The sequence below is a fragment of the Pyxicephalus adspersus genome, chromosome 3, assembly GCF_032062135.1.
Source record: "Pyxicephalus adspersus chromosome 3, UCB_Pads_2.0, whole genome shotgun sequence".
NCBI lineage: Eukaryota > Metazoa > Chordata > Amphibia > Anura > Pyxicephalidae > Pyxicephalus > Pyxicephalus adspersus.
The window spans coordinates 120,773,574-120,798,977 of record NC_092860.1 but is presented as its reverse complement, the minus strand read 5'-3'; the positions used below and the strand labels follow the sequence as shown (position 1 = coordinate 120,798,977).

The window sequence follows — 25,404 nt, the reverse complement described above, 5'->3', positions numbered from 1 at the left end:
AGCTCATTTTTCACAATGTTAAATTGCAATTATCTTGTATTATAATGATATCTGTTATACCATTTGTAGTAGCAGTGCTTTTATTTAATCCATTCATAACCAGAAGTCACTGATGCCAATATACCCAGGGCAAAAACCTTATCATGCATTGGTTAACTGAACAATAACTCTGTGTGGTCTATTTATAAAGCAATGAAGCTGACATTCACTAAAACATTCTCTGGTAGAGAATCTTTTAGGTCCATGTGCTTCTGGTAAGGGATAAATCTCTCTTGCTGATGATCCCGTGCGGTAAACCACCAGGCTGTCTGCTCTGCAAACTGTCAGGCCTCTGCTCTGCAGTCTGCTGCATCCCCGGTTTCCATTTGGCTGTGAATGGTCTCTTGGCATTCCCTGCTCTGAAGTGTTACCTGATCTCAGTACTGTGCTCCCAAACATCAGTGCCTGATTTAGCTTTAGGCTGCACTGTCATGCTGCTGGTGTGTTATTTTAATGGATTTACTGTTTCTTGACCCTGAGATTGTATGCTGCTGGGATCAACCTCTTCCTTTGACTCCGACTCAGCTTTGTCTTCTCCTTTGCATATCTAGCCTCCCGAGGTTGATCGGGGGCTTTCAATAGGCAAGGAGTACGGCATTAGATTGGGGGGCTGGCATCTGGCAAGCACTGCCGCTTAAATTACAACAGATCAAACTACCCACTTCTATGGATGAACTCTATGAACAGATCCAGCAAGCAGATATTTCTCCTGAAATCTTACTGTAATATTTTACCTATAGAGATTTCCTCAGAATCTCCAGTCAAGCATTGCTAGGCATTTCTAGATAGCAGAGCTGCTGACAATTTATTGGAAAAGGCTCTGGTATGTTTTTTGGCTGTTGGTAAATTACCTGAACCAATATGTGTGTTGGCTATAGAGGATTCTCCCTTGCAGCAAAGAGAAACAATACCAATAATAAACATTTTTTTCCTGATAGATATTCCATCATCACCTGTAATTTCAGAACTGCCATGGTTCTGCTCCCAGGCACCATGCCACCTGGACATCTCTTTATTCTCACAGGTCCTGAAAATTGTGTCATGTTATATGTATATTAAAGAGAACCTGTAACCTTATAGTTTCAATGATAGCAACTGATCGTCCAGGAAATGTTTCATTGAATGTCATATTCACTGCTTTATAAATAGCACCCCATGACTACCTTCCATATCTAGATAATTGTGATATTCTGTTTAGGGGCATATAAGGTTTTTGTTGGACTGTTTTTGTTGCTTCTTGATAATATAGACTGGCAAAAAAGCAAAAATGTAAACAATAATATTTTTTAATATTATGTTTGTTTCTTTCAATTACAGTATTAAACTTCAGAGCACCTACAAACCTGGAGAACGTTCAAATACATATCTTTACTGCATTGGCAAATGCTGGGGGTAGCTTTTCCCCTCTTGTGCCTAGAAGCTGACCCTAAAACAGTTTTCAAACCATTTTATGTTGGTTCTTGGTCATCCAAGTACACTGTTCTTCTGCCATATTAGTCCTCTCCACAGAAGATTGAATTCACATTTCTGACAAAAAGACACTTTTGCTTTTTGATAATAAATGTGAAATTACACCATATTGTGAAACAATGTCTTATAAGTCTACAATGTGAAAAAGTTAACTGCAGGGAGACAACAGGCAATACTGGTGACTGTTCCATTGCCCTATGCTTCCATTTTTGAGTACAGCTTTTATGGTACAGGTTGTCTTTAACCCTTTTATCACAGATTCCTACAAGTCAAGTTAGCTCCTATTACTTTGGATCCCTCTCCAGCTAGCACCCCTATTCCTCCGGGTGATCCTCGAAATGGATCTGGTCCAGGATTGAAAACATTTGCCAGCAAATAGCAAATTCATTTCAAGTTTCCTGGATCACCAAGCTTCACTGATGAAAGTGTATCCCCTCCAGCCTTGGAGAGCTTTATTAATTCAGGTCCGTTGCGTCTACTTCTTGCTCTGCACCATGTGGCTCCTTGCCTTATAAGACTTGCTCCATCTGCTGGTGGAAGTAGATCCATCATCTTAAGGTTCCTTGACTGTAGCACTTCTTCTGGTGGTGGTTATTAGTACCTGTCACATGATATAGAAGTCACACGTAACAGGAAGTTATGAGAACAAGTAGATTTCAGTTTCTGTTTTCTTTCACCAGTGTGTGTATCTGGTTCCTGATCCCATCTACCTTGATTATCCTTGCCTTCAGGTATTGGTACTGTACCTTGTCTCATTACTATTACTGAAAAGTATGCTTTAAAGACAAAATCTAATCTTGGGCTACTCACCCCTCCATTTCTATCTCTTCCCACAAGGAGCACACATTTATGCCCCCTCCCCTAGGGGTACCCCTACACCTTTACATATATTTTTTCCAGGTGTCTTTAAAGCTGTTACATTACAGTTCGATGTCACCTTTGTATCCTGGCAGTGGGCATATCTTTCTTGCTTCATTCTCCTGCAGCATTCTTCAGTCCATGGAAGTAGGCAGGCCCCTCGTGCCATGGACGCACAGTAAGCAAATTGAATGACCGTGTGCATCATTTAGTCTGGAAGAGAAGTGTTACTGGATCAGTGATCTGCTGAGGCTTCAGGGAACCACTTCTGAAATCTGAATCTTGCAAAAAGCTGTTCTTTTATTTATAAATAAAAACTTGCCATTGGAATTTCATTTTGTACATGTTGGGCTTCAAAAAGTATCTCTATAGAAAACATTTTTAAATGCACCCCTTTATTTGTGCTTAAGAACATTTTTATGGAAAGGAATGAGATGAAAATGAGTGGAAATTTTACATGTTTGCACTGTCCCCGGGACAAGAATTAAAGGAGATCATTCAATAGGAACATCTTTCCTGGGAACAACTGTCAAAGGGGGAAATTTTCTCACTTTTGTAGATTTCTTCTAGCATCCTTTAATATGTATGGGACAGAAAGTGAAAGAAAATGCCCCCAAAAAAAGGACTTTGAAACCTTCTCTACTCAATTCAAACAAACAAAAAGTAGCTATTGATACACCTAAATATCCAATGCAAAACAGTTTGACAAAAGCAAATCAGATTTGTGTCAAATCTATCGGAAAATAATGTATTCTCTTTACATGACATGAAGCTAGAGGTTTATCATAGTAAATGGTCAATGTCAGTAAGCTCTGACTGAAAACAAAAGCACAGGCCACACGCATAACCATTGACATGAATGAGAACATTGCCAATGAGCATGAAGCAGTTACAGGCACTTATTTTTCAAAAGGGCTTCTAAGAAGAAAAAAACTTACAAGCCATAACATGCAAGGTATTGTAAAGGATCTTCAGTTATCTTCTCTGTAAATGATATAAAACAATGCATCTGTCAACAATATGTTGCAGGTTTTTCATAAAATTGAAACCATTTAAAAAAATGGTGTTTTGGTTCAAAAGCATCATCTACATAACTGATCCTAAATTATCTAAACAAAACTGTTTTCACTTTAAATATAGAAATGTGTGCAAGAGAAATAAATAAGCAGGATGCCTTCATACACATCATTGGCTAATTTAAATGGACATGGCTTCTTCTTATTTACTAAGTTTGGGGAGTGTTAACTTTTACAGTTAGGCAGTATCTACTCATTTAGTAAGTTACCTCCTATTGATTTATTTAGGAGGCACATACACACACTGACTGGGTTTAATCAATCAGGGTTTTAAAGATTCACTTTAAAAACCTGTATTACTTTCTTTAAGCAATTCTAATAATATATAGACAATACAAATTCATTAAAAGCTGGAGGGGTAAAATATGGTCAGGACTTTGTGGGTTTAGGAGAAATAGGGAGGATAAATGCAGTTTTAATGCAGTGCTAATTTTTTTTAACCCTGTACATAAAGGTAAATTATTTTTGTTTTCTTAATATATCTTTGAATATGGAATTACTTATCCAGGAGCGGGCGGAGTTTTAAGGTTTGTTCCTCATTACTTTTATGGGTGGTCAAGTGGCTAACTCTCTTGCCTTTGCAGCACTAGAGTCCCGGGTTTAAATATCTGCCTGGACACTAGCTGCATAGAGTTTGTATGTTCTGCCCTTGTTTGGATGGGTTTTCTCACTTGCACTTGTATTTATATAGCACCGACAAATTACAGAGCACTTTCAAAAGTCCATAGTCATATCGCTAACTGTATTTTCAAGCAGCCATAGTCTAAGGCCAATTTTGAGGGGAAGCCTCCTAACATGAGGGGAAGTAACCTAACTGCATGTTTTCAGCATGTTGGGGGAAACCCACGCAAACACAGGGTTAAGATTAAACTCCATGCAGAGAGTGTCCTGGCTGAGATTCAAACCCAAGAAACCCAAGGACTGCAAAGGCCAGAATGCTAAACTCTAAGCCACCTTGCTGTCTTCCCCTTAAGATTGGCCTTGTGACTATGGTAGGGACAAAGCATTGTGAGCCCCTTTCAGGGACAGTTAGCCACAGGACCAATAATAATGATTACCTTATCCAATAGCATAATTGAGCAAAGCCGCCCTTACACCCACTCACATGACATAGTCACTTTTTTGTAGTGTATAAATATTATGCAAAAAAAACAAATAGGTGAGCATTTACTTTTCATTATACTCTATACAATCAACTAGACATTTTATTTTCTAAAACCGTTTGAGAGCCAAAAAATAGAGAGAAAGTGCCGCATGCAGCCCCAAAAACACCAGTTCTGCACGGCTGGGCTACAGGGTCAGAAGCTTAGAGAAGGATGGTCTAATTTTCCTAATCCTCGCTCCAGAGATTTTTTTAAGTGAACACATTGGAAATGTAACCTTGGTTTCAAGACCACCTTGCAAGCGTAACATAATTCTTTCGTAAAAAAAAAAAAACATGAAGTTGAAGTTTAAAGGTTAATAATTTTCCAACCCACCCACTCCCAGCAAAAGCATTCATGTAAAGGATTGGGATGAAGTTGGCAGGTACTCTAGGTGTATTTGATTGAATAACTATGCAATGGCTTTTTTGCTAAGCTTCTCTAATTTCTAAATTACTACCCTGTCATTCTTTGATCTGTGCATGTCTGTCACATCTGACTCTTATAAATCCCCCCAGTATGGAAGAGATTTTTAAGTATTTGAATAGCACAAGCGTTAAGTATGCAAAGTTAAATCGTACCTTTAACTGTCTCCAAAAAGAATTCCTGAAAAGTTAAAGGTCAAAAGAGTGTGAATTGACAGCTATCTTGCAGGATAGGACACTTTAACCTTTGTAATCTTACACTTGCTTCACAAAGTGGATTACTACCTTAGACTCCACTCTGGTGTGCAGTCATTCAATGCTGGAAATTTAAAGTGGAACAATCATGTAAAGGTTAGTGTGCCACCATAATAGAACAGCCTTAATAAATGTTAAAGCACAATATATGATACATCAGTGAAGGAACGGAATTCATGTACCAAGCCTTTAAAGTAAAGCTTCAAAAAGAGAACAATTTAAATGCAGTATATGATGAAAAACACCAGCGGAGGTTATTGCCAGGGACAACTGCATTTCAAACCATTCAGTAGATCCAAAGGTACAACAAGCTAAATCTAGGCTTTATTCTATCTAAGTCAGACCTGACCCATTCTCATTCCATTTAGTACTTTAATATAGTAGGCAGCCTTATTGACCGAAAAGAGTGCTTCTTTTGCTACCTAAGTATTGGCAAATCTAATATTGGTAATATATGATGACGTCATTACATTACATTCCCAAGTATGAAAAGTTAAAATCAAAAACTATTGTATGCAGAGCAAGTACCTAATTAATACATTTCTGCCCAATTATGACAAACATTCTGACACCAGTACCATATAAACTACTAAGAGATGTATTCTACATGAATTAGAAATGAAGAACACCAACATTTAAAGAATACGGGGGAGGAAAAACTGTCCATGATGGTGTAAGTGAATGGAACATCATTGAGCAACTCTTGCTCATGAAGAGAAGTGTGACAAATTCGATGAAAGAATACACTTGTGACTATTCAGAACCAATGCTGGTCTATAATAGAAATGCTAACAAGGTTAAGAAAAAAAGTTCACAATAATATGGAATTTTGAGGGTGATTATTGTGGCTTGGATGGATGGTTGCATTGGATAGTTTTTATCAAAACAGTAGGAAAAAATCTTATAATGTAAAAATAGTGACTACAGTCTGTGATTTGTAATACATAGTAAGTAAAGAGTTGTGAAAACAATATTATGAAGTATAAAAGGAAAGTAAAAAATTATCATAAGTTTTAGAGATGACTGAGCTTTATAAAATACGTCTAGTGTTCAGTAGGGGTGAGCTTCAAATTCACACTTACCATGGTCAAAATCGAATTCTAGGTGATTGCTGACCTGATCGTGATGGTTGATGACCGAGGATTAATGACTGATGAGGTTGGGGATCTGTCACTTGGATGTTCACATTATCCTTTGTTACTCATCATGATAGGAGTAGACTGACAATGGTGGATGACATGATATACATTGGATTGATTAGTAGAGGCATTGAAACATTTTTGTGTTTTTAATATAATATAATACTTTTATTACCTTAAAGGTGTGTTTTTATTTATTTTACGTTAACTCTTTGTAGGATTGGATAAAAGTACTAATAAAACCATGTGCTTGTGTTCCTGGCAATGGGTAGAAATCCAGTGCTACCCCTTAATAAAGAAGACATTCAAACTACAGATTATCCCCCTATCAACCCCTACAACCATTTTGGGCACAAATTGCTGGGAAGACGTCTTTTTCTTTTAACTATGGGACCCTCGCGGCTGAGGAAAGGCATGGGGTCTAGAAAGGGGGGAGATACTCACTGACCTTGTTTTCCTAGCCACTCAGGATCCATGCCTGACAAAGGGCAGTAAGCCTGGGGAGGAAAGGGTTAAATATTGCTTTCCCTGAATGCAATAAAGTCAGAGTAAGCATTTCTTATAGGAATAAGGCCTGTACAAATCTGTAGGGCTGAAAGTAAAGCTGGAGTGAGCTTTAATTTGTGCATCACTATAGTTGAATACATTTTTGTACTTTATAACAATAAATTCTGGAAATTTGATGTTTTAAAAAATGAAAATATAAATATCATTTCTGCAACAAATTATAATTTCCTCAGTTACAATTTAACTATTCAAATTGTAGTATTTGTTCAGGAATAAAGTATATTATTCTCATTTGTCATTCTTAATCAGATTTGTGCTAAATACACTTTGCTACATAATCCTCACTTGAACAGAAGCACAGTCAAGCCACAACTCTGCCACCGTCAATCAAACTTTCATAAGTGTTTCACTTACAGAATTTCCTCTTGATCTGCATACATTTTTATCAATTAAAAGTTTACTGAGGGTACCAAATAAGCAATACAAAAGGTAAAATGCACCATATCATAGAAATGACAAACATAGATTACATATATAATGTTCAATGGAAGTATTATTTTGGTACATTAACCCAAATTAGAACAGTATCAGCTATTTAAAATGATAAAAAAGTAGAAGGGCTCTACAATTAGCAACACATTTTTGACTAGAAAAGTGTAGCCGTGAGTCTTGCCTCAGTGGGTGCTCCACAGATTTATGGTATATGCATATTACAATACAGACAAGGGAGTAGGGGATGTTGAAAGAAAGTACAGAAAATAGCAAAGTGGTACAGACCTACCATTTCTCTGTCTAAGGTAGTTTGAGTCCAGGGAGCATATCTTCTGTAAGTAGAATTTTCTATTGTCAAATACTCTGCCAAGTGAAAGAACATTGTCCAGTGAAACCATTGCACCATTTCAACCATCAGCTTCCTCAGTACCCCTAGGGCAGAGATGAGGATCTCCATCTGACAAATTAAATTAATTCTACCTAACCATTGGACCATCTATGGTGTTCCTCGATTGACACCACAACACCAGGATACATGCCTTGGCTGCAAGCCATGATTTGCGATATAGCTTGCAACTGAAATTATTGTGGTGCATTATCATTGAATGTTTTATAATATGGTGGACTTTCTCCCAGTGGATCAAACTCACTGGCACTCCCAGAAAATATGTAGAAATGTACCTCTCTCGGGTTCACAACACCAACAGCGGTCAGAAACATTTGCTCAAAATGATTGAAGTAGTGCAGGCACTCAGTACCAACGAATAGGAAGTTTGTAGCCTGTCTCTTGCCAAGCTGTACTGGTTGAGGAGGTTTGTGAAAGGGAAATTGAAGTCTCAATCTCATTTGAAGAAAAGGATATATTCAAGTCTCATTTTGTCCATTTTGTAATATAGGGAGGAACAAAATCTGCCTTAAGACATATAAGCTCTGAATATAGTAGGGAAACCATTTTCAAAAATTCCCTGGTTGCAGAAGAGAAATCAAGAAAAGATGGAGTTGCCTTATCTGCCAGAAACCAAGAGTGACAAAGGAGGGACCCAAGTTTAGCTCCAACATCAAAGGCCAGGAAGTCCAATGAGAAAATAAAGAAACGTTACATGCCCAGAGAAAACTGTGGGTCTCTGATCACAGGATAAAGAGGTGAAGGATAGAAAGCAATTTCAGAGGAGTGGAAAAACTGGCAAAAAGGTGAGCTGTAGCCCCAAGAGTGGGAAGAAAGTGTAACCTCATTGAGCACCAGGGTAGTGTCCGTAAAGAAGTTATAGAAATGGCTTGTTCTATGCCAACTCATTGCTTCCATTCACAATGCTGAAACCAGTCTACTATCCTGTGTGATTAAGATTTTCTACAAGGGGGTTTAATTATCCGAAGCTGCTTTTCTGTTTCTTTAAATAAAAAAACATAAGTATGTATAGTCAAACCAATTAGTAGAATCTTACACTACATTTAAATCAGCTAACACAAAAGCTTGCAATGTTTGTACAAAGTACTATACTTAGTTCAAGTAAATATATAGTAAGCAATTTTAAAGTGTATTATTCTATAATAACCATATATCAAATAGCTGCAGCCAAAGAAAGAAAAGGGTAGAATCTAATTGTTTGGTAATGCTACAGGTTATTGTCCTTTTCATAATTCCCTGTTTCCAAATAATCAGAGATGAGAATGGAAAGAACTCCACTTAACGGAATTGGAAAAATATAGTCCGAAGAACTCAAAGCTCAGCATCCAGTAACTCCAGAATGCCATGTTACCTGTATTAATGAATTGGGAGACCGAAGTAGCCAAGTAATGTCAGGAAAAAAGAATCAAAATTATAACCAAAAGCAAGCAGACTGCATCCATTACCTGCTTTGTCTATCTTGCTCTAGGTTGATATACCCAATCACAAAAGTCTTATATACTGTTTTACTGACAATTTTGAGTTTTGTAAATCTCCATCTTTCATTAACACAATGCCATTTCATTTCATTGTCATTTTTGCCATTAAGCTTCTTGTGCAAGCTTCAAAGGTCACAATACTGTCATTCAAGTGCACTCCTGCATTGTCATGATGTCCCCTTTGACCATAAAAAGCCCAAAGTACTATATAGATATAGGATATAGTGCAACCCTGGGCCAGGACCCTTTCTCCATAGATGTTAACCTGGACTATAATAGCAGTAAAGCCATTTTCCCTTGTGCGCTCACCTATCTAAAGTGGATCTCCAGTAACATACTGGTGTTGAATTGCTGGATCTGCTCTGTAAATGCAGTCTGTGACCCTGGTATCTTATAATGTTTGTCACTGAGATAGAAAATCTTACCATTAAATGTTATCAATGCTACAAAACATAACAGAAAACTTCCAATAAGAATGCATGTCTCAGTTCTTAAATCTCTTATGCGGACAGTACCTTGGCCGATCTGCAGTTTTTAGGAAGCTATGTATAGCCCACCCAAAATCTATGATCTGTTTGCATTTCATAGGGAGGCAGAGAGAACCATTACTAACAGCACTGAAGGCAAGAGAACTGAACTAGGAAAGGCAAATTATAAGCAAATTAAACTTCAACTTTAAAGGACATTTTGAGATTTGACAACTCTTGTTGCAGGACAGGAAGTAAGAACACATTTCGCCTTTCTAACCTTTCCACATGATCCAAAACAAAGAACGTTTTGGTTGAGATCTATTTTATATTTATATATTTCTAGTTTGAATTTAGGAAATCCCCAACTGTCTAAACAGGAAAGTAAGTATTGTGCCTACAAGCCATTGATACAAAGATCCTAAAGCTGAAATCATTCTGTATTTCTCATCTTCTTCGAGCATCTGATTCCTCGAACAATCACAAGGATTAATTGCCTTTCAGCTCCTAACACTGTAGTCATTTCCCACAAAACCCACATCAATGATATTATGTTAAGACTTTGCTGTTGCTCTATTTAGAGCGTTTCTTACATAATTCACTGGTATTTACACACAGAATTTCCTTTAAAAAACAGCGCCTGCAGCACATTGCACATTGTTTGGAATCAGCATTGTGACAGGTTTGAACAGCACAAGCATCTGCATTGTAAAATAAAACAAACAAAAGTGGGAAAAATCCCTGCTTAGGTTTTACATCCAGAGTGGAAAGTCTAAAGGCTATTCATTGCAAGGTATTTTTTAGTAGTTTTTGTATAGTCAATAACTGATTGAGAAGAAGAGAAGATTTTCATGGCCCTAGACAAAAGTTCCTAATCTTTTCAAATAAAAATCTTGTATCTGTACTGCTGTCCCCCAACATCGCTCAGTGATCCATTCTGCCAGATCACTGATTTCCAAGAGCTAGTGGTGATCAGATAGTAAATTTAGACTCAGAGAGGAGTTATTTTGACCTTGGATCAGAACATAGAACTTAAAACTTCATCAATTTAAGTTCTGATTTTACATGTCATTGACAGGTGTAGTAAGGCTCATTAAGGTCAACCTAAAATAAAATTTTTGCCTTACATAAAAGGGTAAACTAACCCTTTACATAAGGTAAAAATCACCTTCTTTTTTTGGAGACAAAATGGGATTCCGCAGAGCCTCAGGGGATTCATACGTCATGTTTTTGCAGGAGGAGCTTTTTCTTCAATTGGATAAAAAACAAAAGCCTATCTCATGCATGCACATTGTTTCCTATTTAAGTATAAACCAAGCCCAACCTGCTTAGTTTCCAATTTCATCAAAAATGTCCGCTTCTTCACTTTTATCATTAGCTATTGTTAACACATTAAAGAATATTGTTGTTTATGTATGATTTTTGCAACAGTATGATTCTTATCTATACTATTGAGGAACTATATATTTTTATATAAAGGAATAGTTTGTTATATATTTTTTTAAAATGTAAATAAAAAATCCTCAGGTTTCAAATTAGTAATAGAGTTACCAAGTTAACAAAAGCTTCCTGAAAATTTGGCCAAAGCACCAATAACCTCCCATAATATATATACATATAACACTACACTTACACATTCTAGCTGAAATAATCTCTTTATTCCTACGTGTAAATAAATAGGCACCTAGACATAACTATCAAAGGTTACAACTTGTATCAAGCTAGCCATATTGCCCCAATAAGTGCTTTGTATGCTGGTTCAAGGTCCAAATCGGGCAACACTTCTGTGGTCCCATGGATTTACGGGCACTCCCATTGATTTCTGGGAAACTAAGGCCACCAAACATATTTGCGGCATATGTTTCGTTTCTGGGATGGACTTCGATATTCCAGTGGCCTATGTCCAGTGTCCCCATTCTTCCCTCTGCTCCCGATTCAAAATAACCCAATGTTTACCCAGGGATGGGAGTCACCGGGTGCATTTAAATGGTGGACGGAGCATAATAATTCAACTGTTTTTTCATTGTTAGCCAGGTCTGGAGTTCTCAGCTGGAATATGATCCGGAAAAACCAAGATGCCCCGGGTAGGGAATACGTCAGGTACCTGCAATTACGTCACTGGATTCTGTTTATTCTCATTATGATGAGATGGTATGTGGTACCCATTCGGCTGAGACAAGTCCCCGGCCAGGGTTCGGGATTATGTATCAAGGGATGCCAAGAGGAGGGGACGGTCATGCATATTTGGTGGACATGCCCTTTTGTAATCAGATTCTGGGGTAGAGTGTTTTGGTTATTGAATGGGATATTCCAGTTTTATTTTTCCAGGGATCCATGGTTGGCTCTATTACATTTTAAATCGGCTCAGCTTTCCAACACACAATTCCAGTTATGTGTATATATACTTTTAGCTGCTAAACAAGTAATTGCAAGTAATTGGAAAAAACAATTATTACCATTTCATGAGGTAAAGCTTAGGATGATAATATGTTAGTCAATGAAAAATTAACTGGTTCCCTAACAGATACTCACTAGAAATTTTTGTCTGTGTGGGATCCCTGGATTTAGTTTTCTGTCCCTTCTATACCTGGACCTGGATTTTAGCTAGCTGGCAATGATGTTTGACGGATGCTAGTGTGCATATCTCTTTAAACTTTGGGTCTTTATCTTTTATTCTTTTATGTCTATTGGTTGATCCACCATTGTTTTACTAACATAATATTGTGATTATTGTTCCATTGGCAAATGTTGTTATTGTTATGGTTATTATTTTGTTGTTTTATATAAGTGCAGGGATGTCAATGCACTTTATTGTTATTTGATAGAAGTTTTTATCATGCAAAAGCTGAACTGACAACTACTATTTTCTGTTTTGTATGTTTATCTTGGCTTTGTGACACTTTATATATTTTTTTAAATTAAAAATTTAATAAAAATGATTGAAAACAAGGATTACAACTTGTAGAGGCTACCTTTCACCAAAGTTTCTGTGTGGCACTTTTGCAGTGACATTTATTTCAAATGTGATCAGCACTCATGAAGCATGATGTGATAAAAATTATTAATAGGTGATGGAAATTGATAGCCTATTGCAATCTACTGCAGCCCTTCTCAACCTTTTTACCTCAACAAAAGCCTTAAAATAATTTTTGGTCATTTGGGAACCTTTCTAAACCAATTAATTGGGGATCAGTGGGAAGAATGCACCATACATTGGTGGTCAGTGGAATTTAGCCCTGCTTACAAAAGTGTTCAGAATGCCACCATTACAGACAGCTAAAACTATTATTGCCTCCTGTAGTTGGCACTGCCAAGTGGCCTTAGTTTTAAAACTAGGCAGGCCTACTGTGTTCTGTGATATCAGCAATGCCTGTTTTTCTGAATATAATAAAAGCTATATGTGGAAAAGTACTGTAAAAACTGCAAGAGAACATACTTTATCAGACACAAGCTAAAAACCTCATAAATGATAGCGTTGCTCAGTTATTTAGACACAACAATATTCTAGAAGCTCAGCACATCAAAGGAGCTCATTTTGCTGCAATACATAATTTTATTGGACAGATGGTATTCAACCTTGAAACCCTCGGAACACTTAAACCTAGATTATCTAAAGTTTAAAACACTAAAAAGTAATTACACATTCAAATCCTGATCCCTGTGCTGTTAGCATTCTTTATGGGTTTTCTTTTCTGACTAGTTGGTCCAATGTGACTCAAAACTATTTAACGAAGTTCAAAGGTGGGATAAACTGAATGCAAAGAAAGTACTTCCTTTTGAAGTCCTAATGTTTCCGATATCACACACTTTTAATGAGATGAATAACAAGCTGCGAAAATTATGGTAGAGCCATCAATAATCAGCTAGTAAAACAGGACAGCTGATTGTCAGCTCTTCTTATCCAAGCACTGAAAAGCAGAGATGAATCACTTGGAGGGCTTATATAGATCAGTAAGGCAAGCTTTTGATATAGACAAGGTGTTGAGAGCATTGTGATCAAGTGTTGTATGCACCACTGAATATTGCAGTGAATGATCCTTGACATTACAGGAACAAAGATCAAAACCATAACCATAATCTGGGATGCTGATCTGATAAGAAGCTCATTTGTATAAACTTTAGAGAAGAAAGATTCATTCAGAGAATGTAAACTGAAAATCTAGGTGTGTCTTAAAAGGAAGCTATGGGATATTTTAGTGAGTTGTTATTATACTGGGTAGTTTTATGACTTTTACAGTTTTTCTTTGCATACTGTGGTGTACTGCCACACTAGTGCAGTTTTCACACTCATTCTCCCCTTGGCCAATTCAGCACAATAGCCTTTATGCATCTTAAAAGAAAGCATGATGGCTAATGGAAAGAAAGCAATGGCAGCATATATATTTCTACTTTGCTGAACTTTTTTTAATTTTAATAAATCTCTTGACTATTATTATTGACTAGTATTTATATAGCGCCAACATATTATGCAGCGCTTTACAAAGCTTATAGTCATATCACTAACTGTCCCTCAAAGGGGCTTACAATCTGATGTCCCTACCATAGCGATATGACTTTAACACATTGTAAGGCCAATTGTGAAGGGAAAGCCAATGAACCTAACTGCATGTTTTCTGAGTGTGTGAGGGAAAACCACAGAAACACAGGGAAAACTTACAAACTCCTTTGCAATAGTACCCTAGCTGAGATTTGTTCTCCCTGTGATTGTGTGGTTTCCTTTTTGTCCTCCGGTTTCCTCCCTCCTTCCAAAAAATAAAAACATGCAGTTCGATTTTTTGGCTTCTCCCCAATTGGCCTTAGACTGTATTAATGACATATGACTATGGTAAGGACATTAGATTGTGAACCCCTTTGGGAAATAGTGATATGACTATGGGCTAAATGTCGGCGCTATATAAATACATGTCAATAATAATGTATTTTACAAGTACAGTTTAGTCAACTTGCATGTAATGGTAGCGAATATACCACCAATAAAAATGTTTCTCTGCACAGATCTCTGCATTGTATGTGACCTCAGTACAATCACCAGCAGCAGTAGGTTCCAGTTCCACATAGAGATGTTATAATGCTGCCCCCTAGTGGTCATGCCACCTGAGTTCATGGGCTAGGAGGGCTTGTGGGAAATTCGGCCCAGCTTGTTTATGGGCCATGTGAAAAGTGCCATACCCCTATCTACTGACCAGTGTGTACCCTTGACATACGCTGAATGAGCTGTGAAATGGTGTTTGTATTGTTATACAAGGGTTATGACCAACTGACTATGAAATGAATGCTACAATGATATTTAAATCTGAATACCAGGACAAGCAAATATTTTGAATCTTGGTGCACTTTGTGCAGCTATCAAGGATAAAATTTAGCATTTTGCGCCAGAGATTCCTGAACTAAAGACCAGTCACTGCTGCCTGTTCTGGGTGTTTGTGCCATGTGTCGGTCGGTCTTGTAATGTTCCACATAAAGTTTTCTGCAGGCACACACCTTCTATTGCTACAAAAATTTACAAAAATGGGTTTGTAAAGGTATTCGGTGAACAAAAGGTGGATTTTTATTTATATTATTTTTTAATTTATATATTTATAATATGTTATATTTTTAGGAAAGTTTTGATGCTTAGGATTTACTTTTCATATTTGAAGCAAGTAACTGACTTTTACAGCCAAGACAAAGTTGAGTATTATTACTGGTACTATTAAATATTAATTAAAAGTAAAATATCATCAAAGGAAAACTGGCAATTTTTAAACATTCTACACAGCGAATGTGATATGCAATGCCTAATAATTGGTCTTGGAGAACCAATTGGTAATAATTAATGTATCTCTAGCTCCTGGTACATTAGCATGAACAATACTTTGTGATAAAAGAATAAGGAAACTGGCATACTTTGACAAGCCTTTTTCTCAATAACAATTATGAAATTAAAAGAATATTGATGGCCAGAAAATAAATGCAGACAGTAAAAACTGCAGTGTTGCCCCACATTAGTAGTCCACATTAGAGAAGTGCCCATTTTCTGTTGGAAAAGTTGCCTGTTATGTTGATAGTAAGTAATATGGCCATTTACATTAGAAGTGAGTAATGGTATTATAGTCTCACTATACATTGGGGATCGGTAAAATGCTCCCTTACTTCGGTGATCAGTGGGAAGGGATCTATTGATTACTGATCACTTATAGAAGAACCCAGTTATGTTGATGGTCATTGGGAGAGAAATGTCCCTAGTGGTCAGTAGGAAGAATGCATCTTATATTGGTGGCCAGTGGGAGGTATTCTACCTCCTTCATCCGCCTTTACAGATAGTTAAAACAATTATGTTGTCAGAGTTAAAGTTGCACAGAAACAATTAAAAAAAAATTCCCCATGTATTCATGTTAAAACATGTGTACTGGTAATCCTAATTCAGTGCTAATATGGCTTTTATAGAGACTTGAACAAACTTGTTTAAAGTGCACATCACCTATATTTAACTAAATAATTAAAAGTAATTTGTTACTTGTCTCCTTAATGAGAAAATTATTAGTTATGGAGCAGCACCTTTCATGAAGAATTTGTCTCATAAACACAAAGGTTTATCCTACACAATAAATGATATTTACCTGATTATCATTCTGCTTTAATAGCTTCCATACTATCCAATTCATTGACCCAAAAAAGGGATGTGTATAAGGATTTCTAATTTTACTGAGCATAGCATTTTTTAGGTTACAGAGAAAGCCTAACTATTTCTCTTCATACAGATCCTCTTTTAAACCATAAACAAAATGTATATATTGTAGCTTACTAGTCCGTAGATGTATGTTGCTGCATTTATTTTCTGTTTTAATGTTTTTCTATTGTCTCCAGGTATTCTTCTTAGTAACACACTTCCAGTTCCAATGGTCACTCTAGATCACTACTGACATGATAACCTTTTTAGCAGACAGGAAGTAAAGGGATCTCTCCAAAAAAGTTTTTAACTGCAGTAATAGGTGACAAGTATTTTACCCTTCATCGCTCTATAAAAAAAAAGTTTATATATAGATGCACCTCAACATGTATCTCAAAGCAAAACTTAATATGTCAACTTTATCTAAATCTAAAACAAAAACACTTGCTTGACACTTCAAGCAACAATGGGCAGCACAGTGGCTCGGTGGTTAGCACTCTGGCCTTTGCAGCGCTAGGTCTCAGGATAGAATCTCGGCCAGGACACTATCTGCATGGAGTTTGCATGTTCTCCCTGTGTTTGGGTGGGTTTCCTCCAGGCATTCTGGTTTCCTCCCACATTCCAAAAACATGCAGCTACATTAATTGGTTTCATAAAAAAAAAATCTTAGACTGTGTTAACGACATATGACTATGGCAGGGACATTAGATTGTGAGCCCCTTTGAGGGGCAGCTAGTGACATGACTACGGACGTTGTGAAGTGCTCTAGTGGTTTATTAAAAGTCAAAAAGATCAGCAAAGAACAAATATTTTAATGCTGTCATTGCTTTTTTAAGATGCAAGTTGGCTGTTGTGCTGACTTGGCAGTAGTTAGGTTTAAAGTATCACTGCAATGAGGCTTTAATTTCACAGCCTAGTGAGTCACAGACCAAAACACACACAGCCAGTGAAGTCTTTAGAATCTGAATTGCCATTTTGCATGCTTGTCCCAGGTCAGTGATGCATTGGGCAGTCACCAAGAGGTAATGGATTTTACAGAAGAGACATACAATGTCTATTTTGCCAAAATACCTTTTCCCCTGCTCTTGGTAACTTTTTGTTCTTTGTTTTCACTGCACAATACGCGCACCATACAATATAGACCCCAGTTTTATTCCTAGAACACCCAAGAATAGACCTGGATGCTGGAGACAATGTAATATTTGGGCATGCACAAGAGTTCCATTATCAGCATTAGACATAGAGGAGTCAGTAGTGAAGATGTGTTTTCAAATATGCAGAACATTGCCACAGTGCAACCCCCTTCTCTGTGTGACTCACTAAATTAGTTCACTTTGTAACTATTGGCTTTACTTCTCTGACTTTGGGGCAATTTCCTATCTAGTAAAAGTGCTAATTGTAATGTAAGTAATAAGTAATATGTGTAATTATTATACAGGGTGGAGATGGAGGGTTGGGTTTTTTTATGTCACCTCTTGATATATAAAATGTCCTCAAAGAAACCAGAGAGCACAATAACAATATATTAGGACACATTTTAGGAAAAGCTGCGGAAGTCAGTACTCAGGAAAATTTGCTGTTAACCACAGCAATGACTTTATCTCTACTGGTACTTTATATAGTTCAGTTTAGAAAATGAAAGCAAATATTTGGTCAGTTTCCACTGGAAACTGTACCTGTTTTTATAAATGTTATGTCAACTATCAAGATCCCTGTAAGGGCACAGTATACCAGTTTTGATATCTCTGTACATTAGTTAAAAGGAAACGTGTTCAGTTCCTATTCGATTGATATTGTTGCCAAAACAAACCATATGACAACCTACGAAATGTGCTGCCAAGGTATAACCTTATCTTCCGAAAGATATCAAAAAATAATGTTCTTTAACATTGCTCGGAATGACAAACCACAATACATGGAATGATGTAGAAACTTCTCCAGCTGCATTAAAAGTCATTAAGGCTATGTTTATTGTTAGCAGGTTTAGATATGAAGGCAACAAAAACTGCCAAAGACTAAAACAAGACCAATCTTTTCATTACAATGTGTATTTTAATACTTTTGTAAATGCGAAATGAAATTGTTACAATTTTGGGCATTCATATACATCGAAGGAATCCAATAACCTTACTTTGTTGTCAAAATACAAAATATTCTGATCTTATGATTTATGTTATTATATTTATTTTTATTGTGGAAACCCATTGTAATTTCACAAGTGACTGTCAATAAACAGTTGATAGTTTGGAATGTCCTAATATGATGATGCACAAAAAAAAATCACTGTAACCCATAATCAAGGACAATGTGACTTTTAGGTTGAAAAAAATAGTAAAAAATAGAATTTAAAATAAATAAGTATAAAAAATAAATATATTTTTATAGATAAATGCATAGTTAGTCCACAGTCTGCAAACTGCATTCTTGTCTGGAAATGTCATTAATGGTGAGAATCAAGGAGAGGCGTCTAATGACACCAATGGCAATATTTTCCAACAGCAATATGTGCCACTAGTCCCATCCACAAGCACATAACAAAATGTCTTTTCTGTTGCAAATGGACTTTGGCTTTTTTATCTCTTCTGAAAAATCCATTGGGGAAGCCTGTTGCGTTTTTTCATCCTTTGGAATGGGATGGAGAGACATAGGAATGCTTTGCTGATATCTTGCCATTGGATTTCTCAAAGTAATTATTTGATTGGCATTTTGGAAAAATGCAGTTAGCTTCTGTTCGGTTAAACAAAAATCTCACTCGCAGCCTTTGGCAGTGTTGCTTTTTTCCCCATGTTTCCATTCTATAGAATTTACAGTTGTAGAATGTGTCATGTGATGCCAGCAGATGTCATCAGATAGTGGAATGTTCTTGTTCCTGTAGGCTGTGATGATTCTCCACGTGATCAGCAAAGAAGTTCTGACTCTGTGTCTTATCCACTAGTTCCTGTATCTTCATCCACAATGTAGGAGATCTTTACAATGACCACGTACATTCTTTGGTCACACTCATCCAAGCTGTCAGTGACTGTAGGTCTTTTACACCTTCAAGAAAAGACCTGTTTTGGCATATAAATCCTTCATTCCTGGTGTGGCTTTTCAGCTATATCCCATTACTTCTTTGTAAAGTTCAGGTACCTTCTCGGGGTCCACTGGTCTAGGCAGAAAATGAGTAAATTTCTGATGTCTTTTAGCTCGAGCTCCATCTCTAGGAGTCCCATCTTTATTAAGTGCTACAAAGTATCGTCTACCTGATTCTCCATGTTTATAAAGATTTGAAGAATAGGTATTATACCAATTTTCTTCAAATTGCTCCCGGAAAATGCATTCAGAAGTTAATTTTTCCTGTTAAAAAGGAAATTTTAAACATTAATATATTTATTCATATTTTAAAATAATCATTGCTAAAAAAATAAACTTGTCAAAGCTGTATATATGATCATAATTGTTTGTCAAATGTAAAATGATTGTGTTTAACCTGCTTTTTTTCTGAGAACGTTTTTTCTAAACCTAGGGCAGTACCACATTTCACCTGCAGGGGTCACTGTTTCCACTGTTCTTTTTGCAATCTAGTGAAAATATTGAGCTATACCTAATCCTGAATCTATAAAACTAAAATCTACAAAATATTTGTAAGCAGAGAACAGCACTGAATACAATACTACATCAGAAAATAAACTGCACATTACCTGCAGAGTAGGACAATTGTATAAAACTGCTGAAAGCATGGGAAATTCTTCTTCAACCATATCCTATTCTTTCATGTGTTGTTTCAGTGCTGGTGAATATAATACCGGGACAAGCTAAAGCCCAACAATATGTTTGAATAAGGCTGTCATTCAAAGGGCACACAGAATTAAGGTTCATTTGTGTCATTAACTTTTTATAATGGGGAATAATTATAAAGTGTTTTTGTATTTCAGCTTAGTGTGCTACTGATGCAGTTTCTATCCCTGTTAGTGCACTTTTAATAGTAAAATTTAATTGAATAATTAAAAATATATTTAAGCTGGGAGAAGAATACATTTAAGTACAAATTGCTTTACTTTTATATGATTCTGCCTTTGGAAAATATTTAACTGCCATTAAAAAATAAAGAATAAAAAACAGTGCCAATTCTTTACCACCTTTGCAGAATGTTGCATGGTGTTGGCCACTCTTGATACTGCTAATTTCTGGACACTAAGTGGACAATATTGCAATGCCAAATCAGAATTCAAGGGGAACTCAAAAGTTTTATATATATCATAAATGGGCGTATAAACAAAAGTTACCTATATACTAAGGTGCAAATGATATGTGGATCGCTGCTTAGATCTTTAGAATGAAATAATAATGTATCCTTTATCTCCCCTAAGCCAATCATACATACCAATCTATTCAGTGAATGGCCAACGAGAGGGGGGGTTGGCTTTAGATACATTTTAAGCATCACAATATAACAATCCATTGTCAGACATTAGGTGTAAACAGTGTACTTTAGAGGATAACAGTTCTTTCACTGCAAAGGTATGCTATGCCCACCCCATCCATCTGTACCCAAGAAATGTAAGTACCATTATACATATGGCCAATATATAGATCAAATTACTAGGTCTAGTCCTATTCTCTGTGAATGTAAAGACTCAAGTGACGCACTTCTGTGCATAGGCTTGCTTAAAAGTAAACCTGACACTAATTTTCCACTATGAAGCCCTGGCTATACTTTTTAATCCAAGCATGCGTAGTAGTGCACTGCTTGACTGTTTACATAGGGAACCAGGGAATCAATAGGACATCTTACTTTACTGTGATAGAACTGTTATCTTTTAAATGTTTCATGATCAGGCAATTTTCATGTTCGAAGTTATTCCACCTTAACATGTATGACTTAACAGCCTTAAACGGACCCAGTGGACCTTCCAACTCTCTTCTCACTGAGATGACTAAAGGATCAACCCCATCAATCTAAGTGTATAACACCAAGCACCTCAGTCTTTGATCTTTGCATTATAGGTACAATAATTATTCAATTTAAAGCATGACTGTATGATTTATTTTCACCCTTATTCACTAATGCACCAAAGACATTATTGGTTATATGCAAAGTGCAATAACACAAAGCAACCATTAGATTATAGTTAACACTAAAAATAATTTGTGGTTGCCTGAGATTTCCTGAGATCGTGGGATTTATAAAATTAATTAAAGTTAAATACAAGTAAAATATATACTTACAGATCCAAAGAGTTCCCCTTTGTCATTCATTCCCAAGTATAGGCCACTGTCTACACCTCTAATGCTGACCAGACCAATAGCCACGCTGATAAATTCTAGAATGCCTATAAAGAGAAAAACAAAAATTGTGAGTACATTTTACAGAATTAGGTTTGATCATCCAGCCTGAACAGAAATCTTCAGTAGGTAACATGAGACGAAGATCTTTTGATAGAAAACTTCAAGATAACGTTACAGCGTTCAGTTTATTTCTTATAAAGTCCCAGAAAGTGGACTCATTCCCCATGAAAATGATGGTGGTATTTTGTCTTTATTGTGCTATCTTTTTCAAAGCACGTCTTTAAAAAAAAATCACAACAAGCAGGTGAGTCAACCAGTGGGAGACCACATCAGAGGAAGCTGAGCTTAGAATAGGGGCAGTATGAAAGGGAGCTCCATATAATAGAACCACAGCAAATATTTGATCTCTGCCGAATATTTATGCCTAGCAAAACGACTCCTGTACACATACAAAACAAGAGTTTTCTCACTTCATCCAAACACTGGTGTACACACTGGTAAACTGGCACAACAATTTATCTTCCTTGATATATGTTTTTTGAATTTTACAAGATTAATTTAAGCCTATACTAGTAAGCATCAAAGAGGTTCAGAATAATTATTAATTATTGCCTTGGGTATGGGAAAGTGATAGAAAATGTTTTAATCAGCTTTACAGAGGCTAAATCAATATGATGGTGGGGGGAGTTGTTATCAACAATAGCTAGTTTGTTCAGATAAAAGAGAGGTGAATAAATATCTCAATCATTATTCACTCTTCCTGTCAGATAAGCTTTCCATCCTTGCCTGTCCTCGGTATTAGAGGTGTATAGGGCTGCGTTGTGTGCTGAAACATACCCATAGTACGGTGGAAGAGAGGAAAATTTTGGGAAAGAACATTCCATCTATTTCATAAGATCAATATTGTATTTGACTGTACATGAGGCCTTGCTGTCCGGCTGTGCACATTAGGCAAAAATGTAATTGTTTACTAACGTTTTACAGGCTCATATCCCAAGTCCACGTGGGATCAGATATCTGTGAACAAAATATTTAGGAAGAACACATGGGATTGTATTTATAAAAAAAGTGAATCTGATGTTCTCTTAAACATTCCCCAGTGCAGAATCTTCCAGGTCCATGTGTTTTGATGGCAATAATTGATTATCCATCACGGAAGGTTCCGGTAAATGTAAGATTCATTGATTTATAAATAGCCCCCCAAGAGAAAATACAAAGTTCCTATCACTTATAGTGCGCCAAGTGTAAGTCCAAACCCAAGATTATATAAAAGAACATACTCACAATACTGCATAAACTACGGATCATGCAAATTCTACAACCCCAAGTCATCAACAATCATCAGCATATTATGAATGATATTCAATAATAACTTTGCTCTCTATTTAAATTCCTCTGGCGTTGTCTCAGAAATATTCAACAGTCAGATTTAGTAGAATGGTTTATAAAACAATTTTAAATACCTCTTTAGAATGCAATATTTTCTGCTGCACAAACAACATTTATAAAAAAACAGATCTAAATGAGGAGATTGCTAAATATCTACATCTACACTTTACAGTCTATGGGCTGCAAGGCAAAAAGTAAGGCAAAGGGGGTATAAACAAGCAACATCTCATACTATAATATTATTTTATATAATTTATAATAACTATGTCCACTTCCTTATGTTTATATAAATGATAGCAAGTTAAAAACAAAATGCAATTAGTTGATCAGATTAGGACAAAACAAATTAAACCATTATAGGGTATTAGGTGAATTAGGTAAACCCTGTAAAAATGCAGGAAAATTAGTAGAATACAATTAGAGATCAGTAAACTGAGCAGCACTACATAAACTTTCCTCTTTGTTTAGATGGACACTTGTTCAGCACTTATCTGGTGTAATATGCGCTAAATCCGCACATTAGTACATAGATAGGGGACAATTAGCGGCTATCATTCCCCTGCTGCTGCTGCTGGGAGATAACAGAGTGTGCACCTACCGAAGCGGCTGTGGTCCTGACGTGTGCCCAGCACATTGCCATCGGGCATGATCTGTAGGTGGAAGCCAGTCCTGCAGTAGAGTTGGCGGCGGCGCAGGATGCCCTGGAGATGTGCCAAGTCGGAGGAGGTGCTGCGCGACAATCGATCAGCTTGTGCCAAGGGGTCGTGGAATAGGAAAGTGCCCTCCCTGACAGGAGGCAACAAAAAGTGAGAGCCAATTTGTCCTAGGGTATCCAGCCCGGCCAGATAGCTCCCTATCTCCGGTAAAGGAGCCATGTGTCCAGGTAAAGGATAGTGCTCTAATTTCTCCCTGATCACTGGCTGTGCCAGCAGCAGCACCTATTGCAATCCTGCAGGAGTCTGTGGACAAGAGTGCAGAGGTAACTGGTGTATGTTGAGAAAGTCCATATATTGTTCAAATTGACATATGCTAATGAAGACCACTAAGAAGGGGAGGCTCGCAGAATTCACACCTCTCAGGGGTCTCTATGTGCAAATTGTCTCTTCTCAATGCAGGCCCATTCACATGCAATGTTAATCACAGCCATGATAACAATAATCCACATTTGCCCCTAGATCATCCAGACTGAGTGTAAAGAACAACCTTTGGTGGTGGTCAAGTTGCAGGAGATTGGTGAGTTGAAGAATGAAGAAGAGGTCCTAATCTGTGATGCTGGAGAAGATAGAAGTGGGGCTAGCAGCAGAAGAGAGCAGAGTGATCCTACAGGCAGGAGCTCTCCTACTAATACATTGCCTGGACAGGTGCAAGGAAAGGTAGACAGGCAGAGGGGCGGCTCCTTCCCTATAGACCTTCCCAGACTCACAGACATACAAAGGAAAAGCCTCAAACCACAGGAATGCCTCCTGCTTGTAAAGCACCAATAAAACACACGTAGTTTTCACCTCTGATGACTGCAAGGTGCTCTGTGTCTGAACTGTTAGATATATCATCAGCCATTCCTTGATGATGGACCAATAAAACTATGTATGATCATTGATGCACACTCATTCTATAGAGGGATAATATTAAATGAACAGCACACACCACTGTATGCTTCGAATAAAATGTTCTCTGGATACACAAAGATCTCTCACCTGATCCTTTCTAGTTGTATAACATTACTGCCATTGAAATGTCAGGCTTAGTGCATATACAGTAAAAGAAGGTGTAGTATGCAAGATTAGTATCGAAGTCTGAAAAAGAGTCTTATCTATTCAGGAGTGGTGTCCCATAATGAGTGAAAGGATTCAAAAATATGAAATGCAAAATAGGAGTGTACAAATCCTAGACGTATTCCTCGATACAATGTACCCCATGCTCAAATTAGTATCAATTGCTTTCATACAGAATATGATAGTTATATCTGTAGGTCTGCACAAAGGCGCAAAGTCAACTCAACTTAAATGAGCATTGTGTTAATATTTATTATATTCTCTATCTCTCTCACTCTCTCTATCTCTGTGTGTGTGTCTCTCTCTCCGTCTCTCTATCTCTGTCTCTCTCTCTCTATCTGTGTGTGTGTCTCTCTCCCCCCCTCTCTTTCTCTCCCCCTCTCTCTATCTCTGTCTCTCTCTCTCCCTCTCTCTATCTCTGTCTCTCTCTCTCCCTCTCTCTATCTCTGTCTCTCTCTCTCCCTCTGTGTGTGTGCCTCTCCCTCTCTCTTTCTCTGTGTGTGTCCCTATATATCTCTGTCTCTCTCTCTCTCTCTCTCTCTCTGTCTCTCCCTCTCTCTATTTCTGTGTGT

General features: G+C 37.0%; 1 protein-coding gene across 1 annotated transcript; it reads right to left on the bottom strand.

Annotated features, from left to right (window-relative positions):
- Positions 1-18,435: 18,435 nt before the first annotated feature.
- FGF20 (fibroblast growth factor 20) lies at positions 18,436-23,935 on the bottom strand. The gene is made up of 3 exons (XM_072407125.1): positions 23,659-23,935; positions 21,612-21,715; positions 18,436-19,739 (listed from the first exon to the last, which is right to left on the bottom strand). Exons 1-3 carry the CDS (start codon positions 23,933-23,935, stop codon positions 19,494-19,496), a joined length of 627 nt encoding a protein of 208 aa, XP_072263226.1. The 3' UTR covers positions 18,436-19,493.
- Positions 23,936-25,404: the final 1,469 nt, after the last annotated feature.